The sequence below is a fragment of the Cyanistes caeruleus genome, chromosome 4 (genome assembly GCF_971803275.1).
Source record: "Cyanistes caeruleus chromosome 4, bCyaCae1.hap1.1, whole genome shotgun sequence".
NCBI classification, from domain to species: domain Eukaryota; kingdom Metazoa; phylum Chordata; class Aves; order Passeriformes; family Paridae; genus Cyanistes; species Cyanistes caeruleus.
The window spans coordinates 75,476,376-75,492,681 of record NC_141704.1 but is presented as its reverse complement, the minus strand read 5'-3'; the positions used below and the strand labels follow the sequence as shown (position 1 = coordinate 75,492,681).

At 45.1% G+C, this 16,306-nt stretch overlaps 1 protein-coding gene across 3 annotated transcripts in view; it reads left to right on the top strand.

The window, feature by feature from the left end:
* The first annotated feature begins 706 nt into the window (after positions 1–706).
* ETV6 (ETS variant transcription factor 6) overlaps positions 707–16,306 on the top strand; it is a 126,399-nt gene continuing 110,799 nt past the window's right edge. For 2 of the 3 annotated variants that reach the window (XM_086885348.1, XM_086885347.1), the window contains exon 1: positions 709–1,075. In XM_086885348.1, coding sequence (XP_086741474.1) covers positions 1,043–1,075 — 33 coding nt within the window. In that variant the 5' untranslated portion in view covers positions 709–1,042. Of the gene's footprint in view, positions 1,076–16,306 lie in introns of all 3 variants that reach the window. The other variant, XM_086885349.1, reaches the window with a different exon arrangement.

Genomic DNA, 16,306 nt, shown 5'->3' with positions numbered 1-16,306 from the left:
AGAGAAACCGGCGCCGAGTCCATCGCGGATGGAAATCACACACAAGGCAGGGGTTTGTATCCGCCCGCTGCGGGTGATACAGACACATCCCTGAAACCCTGCGCTGGAGCGCCCGCATCGGGCTCCGAACGCAGGGCCAGGCCGAACTCTGAACACGGGGACGGGGCCGGGCCAGCGGCGCCTCCGCGGACGCCCCGTTCCCCGCGGTGGCCGCGCTGCGCTTCCCGGCCGGGGCTGCCCGAGGGCCGGCGGAACAAAGCTCACTGTACTACCGGGGCCCGCCCCGGGACCGCCGCTCGGCGCTTAAAGGGCCCGCGCGGTGGCAGACGGCACCGGCTTGGCTACGGCGATGTGGCCCGGCCGTGCCCTTCCGGCCTCCCCTTACCCTGGCCAGCCCTCAGCGGCACCCAGGGCGCCGGCCGGAGCGAAACGCACTCTCGCTCCGCCCGCGGGGCAGAGGCGCAAGGCCAGCGGTGGCCGCCGCGGCCCCTTTAAGGGGCGGTGCTGGTGCCGGGAACCCACGTCAGTTTCGGCCCCGAAACTCCGGATCAATGAGCGGCGGCGCGGGGCGGGGCGCAGCGCCCGGCCCGGCCCGGCCCCCGCTGCCGCCTTTCGGTTTCTCTCTTTTCCAGGAAGGAAAACACCGGCGGGGACCGGGGCCGCGCCCCCCACCCCCCACTTCCCTTCCCGCGCACTCCCTCGCCCCCTCCCTCTTCCCGCGCGCGCGCGTCGCTTCTCACGCGGAGCCGCGAGCACGCGCAGGGCACACGCGCAGGGGGGGCCGCGGGCGGCCGCGCGTGCCCGCGGGGAGCGGCGGCAGCAGCAGCAGCGAAGAGCGGCCCCGGCCCCGCGGCCGGACCCCCCCGCGCCACTCCGGCCGCGCCGCTCCCGCCCCCGGGCCGCCACTTCCCCTTGAGGGGACGGGCCGGGCCGGGCCGCGCCGCCGCGCCGGGAGAAGAGCGGAAAGTGGGGAAAGCCCGAGAACTTCCCGTCTGCCCGCCCGCGCCTGCCCTGCCGGGCTCCGCCGCGTCCCTCCAGAGAGATGTCTGAGGCTCCTGCTCAGTGTTGCATCAAGGTAAAGCCCCGTTCCTCTGTCCGCCCGGCCCCTGTCAGCGCGGGTCGCGCCCGCCGGCGCCTCGGGGCGGTGGGCTTCGCCGTGTTTTGCCCAGGTTATTTTGGTGGAAGTAACTGGATTTCCCTCTTCTGTTTTCTGTCCGGGTGGGCGAAGGGCGGCCGCGGGGGTCGGTGCCCCCCTTGCGAGTGCTCCCCGCGCCACTCCGGCCGCGGGCGGGGACGCGGTGCAGCGGGCTGTCAGCGCCCTGCGCTGCCCGGGGGCACGGCGGCGGGCCCGGCTCTGCCGGCGTGGCTCACCACGGCGCGGAGCTCTGAGGGGGCCCCGGAGCCCGGCCCGGCCTCCCGCGCCGTTGGCTGCCCGCCGTCCCCGCCAGCAACTTCGTAGAAAGTTTCCTGCCGTCGGGGAGATGCAGCCGCTGCTGATTCCACCAGCAGTGGATTGTGGGGCTTTCTTTCTTTATTATTTCTTTATTTTTAAAAAAAAAAAAAATCCTCCCCCCCCCACACCCCTCCCATCCCCTTATTAGCTGTATTACTACTGTTTGTTATTGGTTTTAATTTCTGGCATTGCTTGCCGGTGGTAGGTAGGAGAGTCCGGCCCCGCTCCAGCAGGGGCTGGGGGATGTGTTTCCCCGTGCCTTGGCCTGCTGAAGAAGGGTTTAACCTGGGAAGTTTATCGTTCTAAGTGGAGGCGGCACGAAGTGGAATCAAAATTGAGTTTCCTTTTTTGTCCAGACCCTCCCTATCTAGCAGCCCACTGCTTTCCTCTCTCCTTCGCTCACTCCCCGGTTTTGCGTTTTATTTAGGAGTCGCTTTGTCTTGTTGCAAGCCAGGAATCTCCCTTCTGCTTGTGACTAACTGTGCCCGAGTAAGAGATCTTTAGTGGTTGTCCCTCCCTGCCTGGAAGAAAGAGTTGACTTCCAGACTCTAAGGGGAAGAGCTTGGAATAAACACTTATTCAGCATGATGCTTTTTTGTTTGCTTGTCCCGTGTGTGTACGGGGGCGTCTTGCATTCTATATGGTGGGAACACAATTTGAAAACTTCTGGGTGTATTTTCTCTCACTGAGTTAAACGCAGTCAGGCCTGTGTCCCGTGAAGTCTCGTGGCTTAGAGTCTAGTTTGACTTTTCCTAACACAGACAAGCAAACTGGATAACGGGGTATTGTATGCGTGTTACTGTATGGTGAAATGCTAATGCAGGCAAAATGTGTTCTATTAACTCATTGGGTCCCTAAAGCTACATAAAATGAGATATACCTGCTGTTTTTTTCTGGTAAACCCTGTGGAAAGGTGGGATGAGTTCTCTGGACCAAAGAACACAATTGAATGTCACAAAAAATTGGTGTCATATGAGCTGTATTTTCTTGTTTTCCATACGTGTCATTTTGAAAATAGGAGGCTTACTTCTGCTCTTACTGAAATCAACAACCATCCTGTTGATTTCAGGAACTATAAAACTGGTCCTTACCCAGCGTCACTAAGGTATGTTATAGAATCATACTGTAAGTAATCAGGTTCCTAGCTGGAGAGACACAAACTTCTCCTTCAGTCTTGAAATTAATACATGCCAAATTTTCATTACATTTCAACAGTTACTGGAAAACTTTTTTTTTAAGAAGTGACTGGTTCTAAACATCACAATCTGAATTTATTTTTTAATGTACTGTTTGTTTATGTGTAGAAGCTGCTGTGACTATTTTACTAGTTTCAAATTTTATAAGTATAACTTTTCAGACATAAATGTGAACTTCAAATGAAAGCATTTCCTCACCAGTCTAACCATTCTGAGTAGCCGTCCCTTCAGCTTTTCTAACTGTCATTGGTTTTTGGACACTTTTTAAACCAGGTGAGAAAGATGATTGCATTCAGCAGCTGGATTTAAGAGGTGCTGTTTAAATGGTAGTTGATTGTGTGAGTGCAACTGACAATTTCTTCAGTATTCCAGTCTCTTGACATGGCGCGTGATACTGAGGCAGAGGAAAAAGCTGCACAGAGTACCCCAACTTTGCTGCCTTGTTCTGAAAAGTAGGCAAGTGTTATGCTACATTGGTATCACGAAGTTTCACTACGAGACTGTGAATGGTAAGCAGTGGTGCTGGTGGGTGTGTTCTCTTGTTCTTTTGTGGGTTTCTTTTTGGTGTTCTTTCTTCCCCTTCCTCCTCCAATTTGGGACAAGGATGCAGGCAGTAAATGCCACAGCGCCTGAAGTGATGAACGTGGAAAGCTTCAGCAGAGAAGGTGAAGACTGGTGCTTTGTTTATGCCTTAGCTGCTCGATGCACAGTCTTCCTATCTCATCATGTTAAGAGAAGTGTTCTCATCAGATGTGGGAAGACTTCGAGGAGGTGAAGTTTTGGTCTGTATTTTATTACTGGTAATCAGTATAAGCTTGCAGTAATAACTTCGTTTGTGTTAAGTAGTTATCAGTATGTGTGTGTGATTGTATATTGATATATACTTGCTTTGCAGCAAGTATGCGCTGGCTGACTCCTCTGAAAGATGAAAAATACCCTGATAGCCAGACCTTGCCAGCACTTGGCTGTGTGCTGGCCTGGCTCATGGCAAGCAGATCCACTGTGCAGTTGTGGCAGGGAGGTTAAGTGTGTGTGTAGCATCTGAAGCTGCAGAGAGAACTCATCCTGGAGTTAAGAAAATAAAACGTTGGGGGTGAGAGATGAATGTGAAGGTTGGGCCCTCAGTATTTGCTGCAGCTTAGGACATGAGCATACAGTCTTCATGGACTGGGAGGCTTTAGGGTTGTGGTGAACTCCAGTCTGATAGGGCTTGAGGGCTTTGACTCTGAAGTCAGCTGAGAAGGGATATCTGGTGTGGTTGTCACAGACTTTTTTCATTGATGGAATATCTGTGTTGGTAGTAAACCTGTTCCTCTGATCCTGAGCCACAGTAGTTAGCTGATTATTATTGCAAATACTGCCACGACATTGGCACTCATTACTGTATTGGCAAGTGATCCCTAAGGCCTCACCTCTCCTCCCACAGATGGGAGAATTGAGGCACCAGGGGAGTGTAAACATCTTGGCAAAGACATATGGGAGCAAAAGCTCAAAGGGAGACAGGACTAGCAGTTTAGACACAGATGATGATTTTTTGATTGTCTAAGATCTATGTGGTGATAAATTCTGTTTAAGACCTTGCCTGGAGTTTTCTGATTGTCAGGATCTCCTTGTTTTATCTTGCCTGAAATAAATATACTTTGAGAATATCACTGTAGCATCATATGGAGATTCAAAATACAGCACGCAAGTGGAAGGCTCCTGAAGGGCACAGTTTAATGTGTTTATTTTATTTTTTATAAATTTGATACTTTCAGTTGCTTAGTCTGACTTACTATGCAACCATTCAATTGTATGGAGTTGTGTGGGAACTAAAACTGGGGATATGGGGACAGATCAGCTGCTTCAGGTCTTGCTGACCAGGACTTCTCTGAGCCCAGGCTCTCTTTTGTGAACCTCGCTGATGCTTGAGCTGAGAATGCTTTCTGTGGGCACCACTGAAAGCACAGACCCTCACTGCAAGTCAAGTTTCACAACTGGTTTCAGTGTAGATTTTATGTAGGTACACACTGGTGGATATAGGTGCTATCTCTTGTGTTGAGCACAATGGGGTGACTGCAGGAGTCCTTCAGCATGGGGTCCTGTATCTGAAGAACTTAACAGAGTGCTCATTTTGGATTGGAGTATGTACTTTGTAGTTGTTAAAAAAAAAAGGCAGAGGGAAAAAAAAGCTGAAGGGCAAGGAAATCAGTGTAATGTTTGAGTTTTCAATCTTAACAGGCTTCCCCTGACTGACTTAATTTTTGGATGTTGGGTTATGTTTCCTGATACCTCCTTCATGCTGTTTCTGCAAAGAGCCGTCTCTCACTGAAGGGTTCCCATGCTGAGGGACTGTTGAACACCACATGGCCAGAATCCTCTTGCCCTCAGCCAAGGCTGAGCATCTGTTAGTGCAGAGCATGTTCCTTAATGTTTACTTGTGTACAAGGAGGAGGATCCTTCTGTTAGTGTCAGTGACAAAGCTGTCATTAAATTCAGTGGTGTAGGATTGAATGGTAGAAGGCCAGTGTTTGGAAGTACATACTATTTAACGCCTGATTAATCACTTAACTCCTTGGCACCAAGTAAATTGAATCCCTCTGAAGCAAAATTTTACTAGCACTGTCCCAATTAAACACTGGTCATTAGCATTCACAGTGTCATTACAGGTGAAGTCAGTTTCCTGGGAGTCAACCCATTAAAATAGCATCTTGAATCTGAAATGCCCCAGTGCAACAGAGTATACTTTAATGATAATTTATATGCATATTGCAGCATGCATCCCAAAGTGCCTTTTGGAGGGAGGAGACTAAAAGGTGCTCTGCTGATAGAAATGATGATAAGAGGGAAATTAAGCCTTGTACAGTGACACAGAAGCAATCTTTCTGCCTTTATAGAAGTTATCTGGGTCCTTGATTGCTTGTGTTCTGAGTTCTTCTGACAAAAGCTCTCTTAATAACCTGCTTACTGTAGGAAAGGGAGAAGGCTAAGGTAACTGGTGCTTTTGGCAGTGATACAGTTTTGATCTACGGTCCAAAAATTGGCTAATTTGTCTTTGGGTTTTTTTGCATATATTTGTTTTGGAGTACTTTGTAGTTCATTGCCTTCAGCTGGGTATCCCCAGACTACCAACAACTCAAAAGCCAGTGCTTCTGAAAATGATCACCTTGGTCTTTGCTTTCTTTATCTGTGAAACAAGCATAAAATAATAATAAATGTACCTATGTAGGGCAGTAGCAGGGCTTAGTACTTGTAACATAGCATGGAAACAAATTTCTGTAATAAACACAGTGTCGGACAATGATGTGATTTTTACCTGGCTTTTCAGTTTACACAGTGTTTTGGGGGCAGGAGTGTGGTTTGTTTGGCTCTTGGCTTTTTTGGTGTAGGCCACCTACCTCTGCTGAGCCATCAGAGCAAGATCTTGCAGCTTCAGTGAGTCCTGATGTCTGGATCAGCCACACATGGGCAGGGTGGTGTTTCTGTGCCCACAGCCTACATGGAAGGTGGCTTTGGGAGAGGCTGGCACGTGTTGCTGCCACAATCCTGTTCCTGGCCCAGGGCAGGAGCACCTGGGAGGGATGGCAGCCAGATGTGGCTGCTAGAGCTTATCCCTGCCACCTTCCCCTGACCACCACCCTTCCCAGGGCTCCCTAAAGCTGTATGCAGAGCAGGCTGCATACACAGTTGTTCCAGGTGTTACTTTTTCCCTGGAGAAGGAGGACTCCCTGGTGAGGACTGGATGATGATGAACTGCTGCCTTGCCACAACAATTGATTTTTAAGTTGCAGTATGTCTCTGTGCCTCCCAAGGGAAGGAGGCTGCCTGGAACAGCCCATGGGTGGGATGTTCCTTTAAGGCAATTGTGAAGCAGCCAAATCAAACCCAGGTATGTGCTCAGGTTCAGCCTGAGCAAAGAGACCAGACAGGCCACCAAAGCTGCTGTGCTTTTAACAGTGGAGTTGTGGCTATTGATTCCTGCTCATGTGCGTTATTTTTCAGGTCTACAACCCATGCCAAATTTAGACCTTACTGGTTCTGATGTTGCTGAGTTGTCTTCAGGCAGTGTTTTGTTGAAGCACAGAGGAGAACTACACTCTTCGTCTACTTTAGTAATTTGTGGGACTCAAGCCTCTATTATACTGATTGCTTTTGTTTTCTTTCTTTTATTTTTTTTTTTTTTTTCCTTTTCAAAAATGCCACTGTTGGCAGGAAAATAAATGCAGAAGACTCCAGCCAAAGTTAAACATGTTTATGGAACATCCTGGAGCACTGGTAAATGAGGGATTTTGAAAAAGGTTAAGCTTTTCACTGATAGGTGGTATCATCTGCCGTAATGCTACAGAGCTCCACAGTGAACTGGGTGTAACAATTAAGGAAGGCTATAAATGATGCTTCATCTAAATGAACTTCCAAAGGTTATTCCTTGTTAAGTCACATGCAGTGTCTTTGCTTCCATGTTGTTCTTGTATAGTTCGCAAAGACTGTCTTGGTTAAGACAGTCCAGAGAGAAAAAAGGTATGAGGGAGGTTCTCACTGCAGTGTATGTTGGTATTCTATGGAATGTATGCACATAGAAATACATAGTATTGTAAATGATTTTAAAGATGTGTATATTGCCAAGAGTACCATTGGGTGTAACTGAAAGAGCTGTGTTAATACAACTCCACAAAAGTACTTTGGATGTGACAGCTGGATTTCACTTATTTAACTATTAACAGCTGCCCAATATTAAATCCAGAGTCTGGATGTTTAATTTAAAAGTAAAATTGAATATGATTATGAATAGGAACAATGAATGATTTCTTGGGGGTTTTTTTTGTGCTTGTGTATTTGCTTTTGTTGCAGGTTTTGTTTTGGGGTTTTTCTAGCCAGCTTAAGTGAGGGTTGATCAAGAAATTGTAAATTATTTGTTTTGGGAGTTTATTCTGGAGAAACAAGTGGCAACCACTAAGGAGTATCCTTAAAACTGATGAAATAAAGCAGAGAGTGAGATTATTTATATGGTTTGAATTTCAACTGAATATAGCTGAATAAGTGATTTTTTTCATTATGTCTTCAGTGGGATCCTCCAAAACATCTATTAACAGAAACTAGGAACATTTTCTACATGGTCTGGGATTCTGTGGACATCTATGAGCTTGGAGCTCTGCTAGGTAAATAAAATGTCTAATAATGCCAGAGATAGCAGTACTAAAATTTGGAGATGGATTCATCCAGATAGTAGGGCCACAACAAGGCATTCTGTAGCTGCAAACCACATTTCCCATTTATCTTCCTCCTTTTCTTCTTAAAAAGGATTTCACATAAAAGTAGTTTCCATCATTGATGGAGCCCCATGAAGTTTCCTTGATGCTCTTGGTGGCTAAATTAAGTGATCCCAGCATTTCCAGCAATACTGGGAAGCACTTTCCTGACTTTCTGTAAGGTCTGTATTTCCCCTCTCCATGACAGAACTAATCCTTTGTTTCTCCTTTTGGATTAATACTGGAGATAGTTGTTTTACCATGTTCCCTCTTGAATGGCTTGTTTTATCTTCCTACCTGCCTTGTGCTTTGAAACACAGGCAAAGCCAAGCATTTTCTGACCTGGCTGAAGTTGAGCTTTGAGCTGGTAGAGTGTGAGGAACTTCACATTCTGGGCTGAGGCTTTTGGTTCCATTTGTCACTGGAGGCTGCTGGGAAACAATATTCCTCAGTAGATGGATCCTCCCTGCCACATTTGTGAGAAGCTGCTTGGATGTTTCCAGAGGGCACCACTGTAAAAGACTGGCCACAACTTAAAGCCTTTGGGGCAAAGGAGGTAGTTCTGATGGGCCATTGTCACCTGTGCCACTGCCCTTCTTCTGTAGTGGCTCTGGTCCCAGCAGTGTCACTCCAGCTCCCTGGGAACTCCCTGCAGTTCAGGTCACCACTGCTGGGTTGGGTGTCCAACTGGCATTCAGGATGCACACCTGAGTGGCAGACCCACCATCTCCCTGGAGGTGAGGAAATGAAGGGCTGGACTGTTTTCACAGAGGGATATGAGGATGCACTCAGTGCTGCCAGGGGTTCCAGAAAGGGCACCAAGTTGCAGGAACAGGAGTATTGATGGGTATAAATTCACTTCTCAGTTGGCAGACTAAGTGGTTGTGTCACTGTCCTATGGCTTGAGCAAATGTGCTCTCTGAAAGAGGACTTGGGGAAGACTGTAGAAGCAGCTTCCAGGAGAAGGTTGTGGAATGTAAAATGTTTCATGGCTTGTGGCTTGAGATACGTATCACCCGTTGCACAGTAAACACTGGGCTCAAATACACTGGAGATTGTGTCCAGCTACCTCACAGCAGCTGAGTCATCAGAGCCATCCATGACTGACTGTGTGCTGGCGTCTATTACCTCCCAATGGGGACAAATTAGAACCTCAAAGTAAGAAGAGAGTGAATTAATAGTGTATGCAGAGCCAATTAGCACAACCAAGTGAACCATGTTGACCGGCCGTGGCTGCAGGCTTGGAGAAATGGGCAGAAAGTTCAGGAGTAGTTTGTTTTTTTTCTTGGTAATTTTGAATGGGGCACTTTCAAAATTTTTCTGCTTAACAGAAACAGTAAGGTCTCTTTGAGATGTTCAGTACTGTTTGCTGATAGACCTTCCAAAACTGGTCTGGCACCTGGGATCATATTTTATGAAATGGTTTGGTTAGTGAATGAAAGAGAAAGCTGAGCTCAGTTTTCGATTTGGGGTAAAATAGGAAAATCAAACCATAGTGGGAAAGCAACAGGGAGTAAAATAGAAATTATCTGTATATTGCAGTTTGAATCTGTTTATCACTTCTGATTACAGCATACCTTTCTGACTGCTGAAAGATACAGAAATGTGCAGTGGAGTTACCTGGGGAAGCTCCTATAGGAAGACAGGCTACAGTGCCTAGGACTTTTTGGCTTGGAAAGGAGACTGCTGAGGGAGATATAATAGAAAACTGTAAAATTGCACAGCAGTGTAGTAAGGAGAGCAACTCCTGATAGTTCAAAGCTAGAGCAGGCAATGACATTACTAGACAGGAAGATTAAAAGTACTTCTTCCATCTGTGGAGTTACGGAGCTCTCTGCTGCAGGGTTGTGTGGAGGCTAAAAGTGCAAATTGATTTTAAAAAAGAGGGTAGATGAATATGAGGAAGATATTAAGACTAACAACTTGGTGGGGAGCTGGAGGGGGAACCTCCCTATATTTACACTGGGGAAAGTTTTTCCTGTTTCCCAAAACAGAGACTTCTTTTGGGGACAAGGTGACAGGCTTGCTCTGATGCTGTATATGCATTCAGATGCTTCCATGCAAAATTTTGTACCCTGGAAGGATGGTCTTAAATGCTCTTCTCCTTTGGATTCTTTTCTAAGTCTTATTTCCAGCAGTATTGATTTAAAGAAGACTAGTTAATTGTTAGTGAGAAGAGAGCTAAGGAAGAGTTGGTGTCTGTGACTCAGAGACTTGTGAATTCAAGGTTGCATGGACTAGCAAGAGGTTGTCTTTGTTTCTGTATTTATCCAGAGTCAAATGACAGAAGGGAAAACTTTCAGGGAGTACATAAAATTGGAATTACAGGTCAGGATTTGAAGTAGTTTTCTGGTTTTGGGGAAGACACAATTGATTGCTTCTAAGAGCCAAATGTGTGTTACCATGCTTTTCCAAAGGTCTCCCTATTCCCATTATCACCCATGTGAAATGTGTTCTTGAAGCATTAACTCTTTTCAGGGGTGTGACAAATGGGGTCCCAATTGGAGCTTTTAGCAATGGGCATGAGAGTTGCTGCTTTCACTGCCTGGCCAAATGTTGCAAGCATTCACTCAACTGTGTCACTTACTAAGGAATGCTGTCATTTGTACAGACCTTGCATCATGCTTTGACTGTGATTTATTTTTTTTTCCTTAATGGCAAACAGAATGTCTGTACAAAATCAATTCTAGTATTATTTTGCATATGTAGTTTTTAGGCATTTTCCTAAAAAGAGAGGGAATTCATAGTATTGGATGGCCACTAAAATGTATTGATGTGCAGTTAAAAATGGCTTTTAACCTAAATTTAGTTTTCATCTCTGCTAATCTATACGATATCCACAAATATCTGTTTAAGTAATTGGATAGTCTCATAAAGATTTAGTTAGGTTTTTATTTTGGCAAATAACAAATTACTTTATTTGCTGGATGATTGATTTTTTTGATTTTTTTTATTTTGTGTGTTGTTATGATCGGCTTTGCAGTGAAATGTAATTGCAAGTGCAGTGTCCAGCATCAAAACCTGAGCATTAAAGGTAGTTCTTAAGAAGAAAGAAAGGTTTAAAATTGTGCATTAAATGTAAGTACTTTTTGAGGTAATATTACATAATAAAGAACAAATTTTTTTCTTAAGCATTTTTTTTAATTGTACTGATTTAATTGTACTGATTGTTTTCTGCCATGTTGATTTAGTATTAGTGGATTTTGTACCCTCACCTTGAATTTTTGTTGACTGGATGAAGGAAACAAGCTTTCTATTTCTAAAGCCCTAAAGCATTTATCAGCTTTGGGCGATTAGTCATTGTAATGAACTAATTGACTGAACTGAAAGAAGCAAATCATCTCTCCATATCTGTTACCAGAAGCTGGCTTTCCTCTTTGATAGGCTCAGGCTCTAGAAGTAGAATAATGGGTCCCACTCATTTGAATGTGCTTTTGGCACTAAGTATTGTGCTTGGGATTTAGCTTTAAAATTATTTTCTGCTATTGTAGTTATACCTGGATGTCAATACACTCTAGTTTCATGTTTCTTAGTTTGTATTAAATGAGAAAAAAACCCCAAACCCCTTAGAATTTCAGTTTTTAAAAGAAGTGGCCTAGAAAAATTTCACATATTGAGACATAATGCCTTGAATACAGTGCTAGTCAGGATTTCTTTCTCTCCTCTGTCTGTTACTCTTTATACTGTGTTTTCTTTAATGCTTTAGTGGTGAGACCCATCTTCTTCCATTGCAGAGTGCTGCAGCAATGGAAAGTCAGCTGATGTGAGAGAGATTCTTCCCATCTGGTGTTAAGGTTTGACTTTGCAAGCAAGAAGGGGAGCCATTGTAGGTGCAGGACAGGCTATTGGTTCTGAATGAACCCAAACTCCTGATGGCAGTAGTGTTCTTGGAAAGAAAAGACTCAGAATAAACAGGTTTTAGCTTATGTAGTAGAGGTGTGTGTACTTTCTCAGGTGCTCAAATGTCTCAGCTCCGTGTTTTAGTGTGCACATTGTCACTACCAGCTCCCCCCAGGGAGGGAACCAGGATTGCCCTGCTGTGCAGATAGGAAGCAATGCGGCTTCATGGAGTCTCTTGGTCGCCGTGGGCTGCAGCACAATAACCCTGTGCTTCACCAAAGTGGTGTCCTCAGGCCCTTTGCCTGCAGCCTGCCTGGGTCCCCCCTCACTGCTGTTTGGCAGGTGATGCTGTGCTCATCCCATCACTCGTGCTGGCTCTTCCTGCTTGGGGCGAGAACCTCAGGGCCCTACCGCATGTCCCTTGGAGGTGAAGGCTGATGTCAGCATTGCTTCAACAAGTCGAGTTATAAGGTGAACCTAAATACTGATGAAAGAGAGGTCTGTTTTCCTTCAGTCTAGACTGGGGTTTCATAATTCTGTGTTTCCCATCACTGGTCCACAGAGCACTCTGTCATATGAAAAGTACTTGTTCAGCTCTGTAGGCCTCAGCCTCCTTTTTGTTGAAGAGGAAAAAGCCTTTCCCCAAGTAACAACTGAGATTCTGTCACTTTCTTAGCCTCAGTTAAAAGATGAGCATAGGTAGACCCAGGTTGCTGGGTTGGCACAGTGGGGAAGGTATGAAAGTCTTGGATTGCAGACACGGAGGTAGCCCCTTCCATTATTTGCCTACAGAGGACACTGAATGCTGGAGTGTGGTTTAGAGCATATTTAAATTTAAGCATTACAGTAAGACTATGTGTATTTAAATTTCCATCTTCTAAAGAGGAAAAAACCAGCAAACCCCAAAATATATTAAGGGATTTAATTAGAAAAGTTAGCTAGAATGATTTTAGGGATGGAGAAAGTACTATTTTTGGATTTCTTTCTACATAACACCTGAGAAACAGAGCCACTTTTGACTGACTGGTCCTCAAAATACTTTCTATCAAATTACTTGCTCAAAAAATAAAAAGTGGTTTAGTTGATATGTATGCTTCTGGAAATAAATACATATACTTGAAAAACAGACATTTTTTTTTGTTCAGAATTTGTCCGTGTGGATTTTCTCAGACAACCATAGTCTTCAAAGTTCCAACACACTGCTGACCTGCATGTTTTTGTAGCCACATATTGGTGGTGATAAGAGCCCAGGTGGGCAGTCCTGCACTTCAGGGTTGGAGCTTCTGTCTTGATTTTCCAGCAAAGTTCCTAGGCTGTGCTGCTCTCAGCCCACCCACTCTCACAGCCAGACACACAGAAATTTAAATGTATTCTTTGCAACTGCTGCAAGGTGAAACGTGTGGAGGCTTTCCACACGTGTACAGATGGGGAGCTGTTTGAACCACACAAAGATCTGGTATCTGTATTGCTGTACACCTACTCTAAGCTGTGGGATTGAAGGTAGTTGTAGGAAGGAAAACAAGAACCAAAGAAATAGGGTGGGCTTGAAAGTGAAGATATTAGGAAGTGAGGATGGAGAGTTGGCTGTGATGAGCAGCAAAGCCCATTGCAGACTCCTGTGGAAATCATACAAATTGCTTTAGTCATGAGAGACAGGGAGAAGCTGAATAGGAAAGGAGGGTTATCTCTCATTATATGGGAGGATCAGATGGTAGCACCTGGCAGCTTTGAAGAGTGGGAAGTCTGTTTTCATAAAGCATGCAGTGAGGTTCCCAAACTTGCTGCCAGCAGGTGTAATGTAGGGCAGTTGTTTTCAGAAGACAGTTTATACTGCATGCTTCTATCAAGGACCATTCACTGTTAAGAGAACAGCTGTGGTCCTTGGCTCAGAAAGCCCCTAACCTGTAGATTTCTGTGGGTGTGTGCAAGGGATAGTTTATTCCTTGTGCTCTTATCCTGAGCATTTCCTGTTGGGTGTTGCTGGAAATAGGGTATTAGCTTAGACAGACCTTTGAGCTGACCAGGACTACTGTGTTTTTCCATTTCAATTTAGGACTTTAATATTTAGTGCTTGACTCTGTACAGATGCCTCTGACAAGTGGAAAAATAACAGGAAAACCTCTCTTGTGAATCAGACCTTCTGCTCTGTTTCTTGAACTTGTTGTGATATTTCCTTAGCAGAGGTAATCTGACCATCTGAAATTCATGAGAGGAATGATCTTCAGACTATGAAATTAATTTTGTTTGGGAAAATTCCTGGGGATTTTCCTATCCTTGACTCTCCTCTTGGGCTGAGATGCTATTTATTGGCATAAATTGCCTTGACCTATTTTATTACTCAAGGTTTTTCCCAAGATTTGGCTGACAGAGAGTGGAAAAAATAGATTATCAGATAATTCAAATGTTGTGTGCTGTGTCAGGCACACCTCTTCAGATGTCTGATAAGTGAACACAGTTCCTTGCAAGGAACTTTCTTTAGATGGCACAAACATGTAATCACATGACTGTGGCTGATGAGCAGGTGTTATACAATACAGGGACAGTTCCAGCACTTCCATAATTTATTTCATTGGCATGCCTGAAACCTGCATGGAGTGACTATCTTGATTTCATAATTCAATCTTTTTGCCTTTCAATCCCTGACTTTTCAAGTTCCTAATAGCTGGGAAAATTGAGAAGGAAGTGTTTGCTGAGTGCCTGGACTTTACTACGCATAACAGTTAAGAAAAGAGCAAACCAGCAGGCAGGACCTTCTCATGGGACCATGTGTACACCAAATGTTTTCCTTCAGTGCATTTTGAGCCATTTCTCAAACGATACTTGTCCCATGCTAGTGCAGTTAGCGGGCAGTTAGAATTAGAGAAAGGAGCTGGCTAAAAAGGAGAAAGCTCAACTGCAGATGCTTCTGTGTCCTTTACAAAGCCCCCCCATCTGGAATGGTGTCCTACAGCAGGCAGACATACCCACTCTAACAGCCTACTTTCACACAGTAATCATTGCCTGGGTTTAGGTAGGACTGAGTTGTGATGCCTGTGAAGCACAACTTGCTCACCTCTAATTCTCCTGAGGTCCTGTCCCTCTGCAGCAGCCTGGAGGGTACCTCTGGGGACCTTCCTTTGCTGCTCCCAGGTGCTGGCTACAGAGCCTCAATGTCCAAAGACATTGCACCTACTACCACCACATTAAAAGAGAAGCAGAAGGTCTCAAAGGATGCTGATAGCTGAAGAAATTCTGAAAAATGAATGGAAGTATGTCTGTGTACCACATGCAAAGTCTGGACATGGACTTTCCTAACCCACTGTGTGAGCACAACAGTAACGTGATCCTGTCACCAAAGGCTGTGCTATTTGCCTGGTTGCATAGATAAATATTTCATTTCTAACTCACTGATGTCTTAGCTGTTTGCACCTTGCTTAGTTCTTGAATTTCCCATCCAGGCTTTGGGCATTGGTGTGGCTCATGGTGCTTCGGGAATGGGGGCTGGAATGCCATGGGTGGACAGATGAGCAGTTAATGGTGCTTTAATGCAGCACACACTTTAGCAGGGCTAAATTTTACCATACCTGCCTTTTCTAGTGCTCAGCCTACCCCCTTCTCACCATTCCAAATGGATAGCCCTGTGCAGATGTACTGAATTTTCCTTCAGGTTTGTACCTCAAGTTTTACCTCACGCTTCATACATTTGAAGCCACAGTCCTTAAAAGTGGTGGTGGTGGTGATGGCAAGGATACTGGGAAAACACCACCCTAGGAGACTGTGAAGTGTTTGTTCTTCAAGTCATTTGAAATAGGAACTAAATGATATGCCTTGTTTTAGAAAGCAGGAGTATTCTATCTGATCTTGTCCTTCCAGTAGAAAAAAAAGTGAGGCATTGATAATTTATATGGCAAAACAGTTGTAAACTTGGAGTGATTTAGACTTCTAATGGAAAGTACTTTAACTTGGATTTTTAAACTGTGTGTCAGATGAAGGGATAATCTTAGCCTCTCTGATTTCCCATTGCTGCTGGATTGCACAGCATCTGCCTAAAGTGAAAAAGCAGTATGCAGATACCAGTGCACAAGTGTAGCAGCCTCATGTGGCCAGGTCCATTGCCTGCCTTCCCTCCATTTCTCAGTCTCAGGTCTCATTGGTGTTTGTTGTTAATTATTCTGGTTGTGGCCTTGTTAAGAAACTCTGAAACCTAAGTATTTTTCCAAGCACAAGTCATTTGTTGTTGGAATGTTTGTTTAACTAGTGACTGACCTGCTCTTGTTTGGCCTCGTACTCATAAGAGGTGAGGATCTTTGATGTAAAGAAGAGTCCTGCTCAAAATATGGTGAAGCATGTGAAAATTGTGACTTTAGTAGTGGTTCTGGGTCTTTGTTCTAGGTTATAACTCTGCCAGTTCCTGAATTATACAATGTGGCTGTACAACACTGTCACACTATCCTTCCCTGCCTCAACAGTGTCCCTGAAGGAGTATTTGCACATATACAGCTTTGAGTTGGTTACTTCTCCACAAGTTTCCAACCATTCTTTAAAGGCACTACAAAAGTGCACCACTGTTATTTCACTGAGGAAAAGATTTGATGAAGCTCTTAATGTAAGGT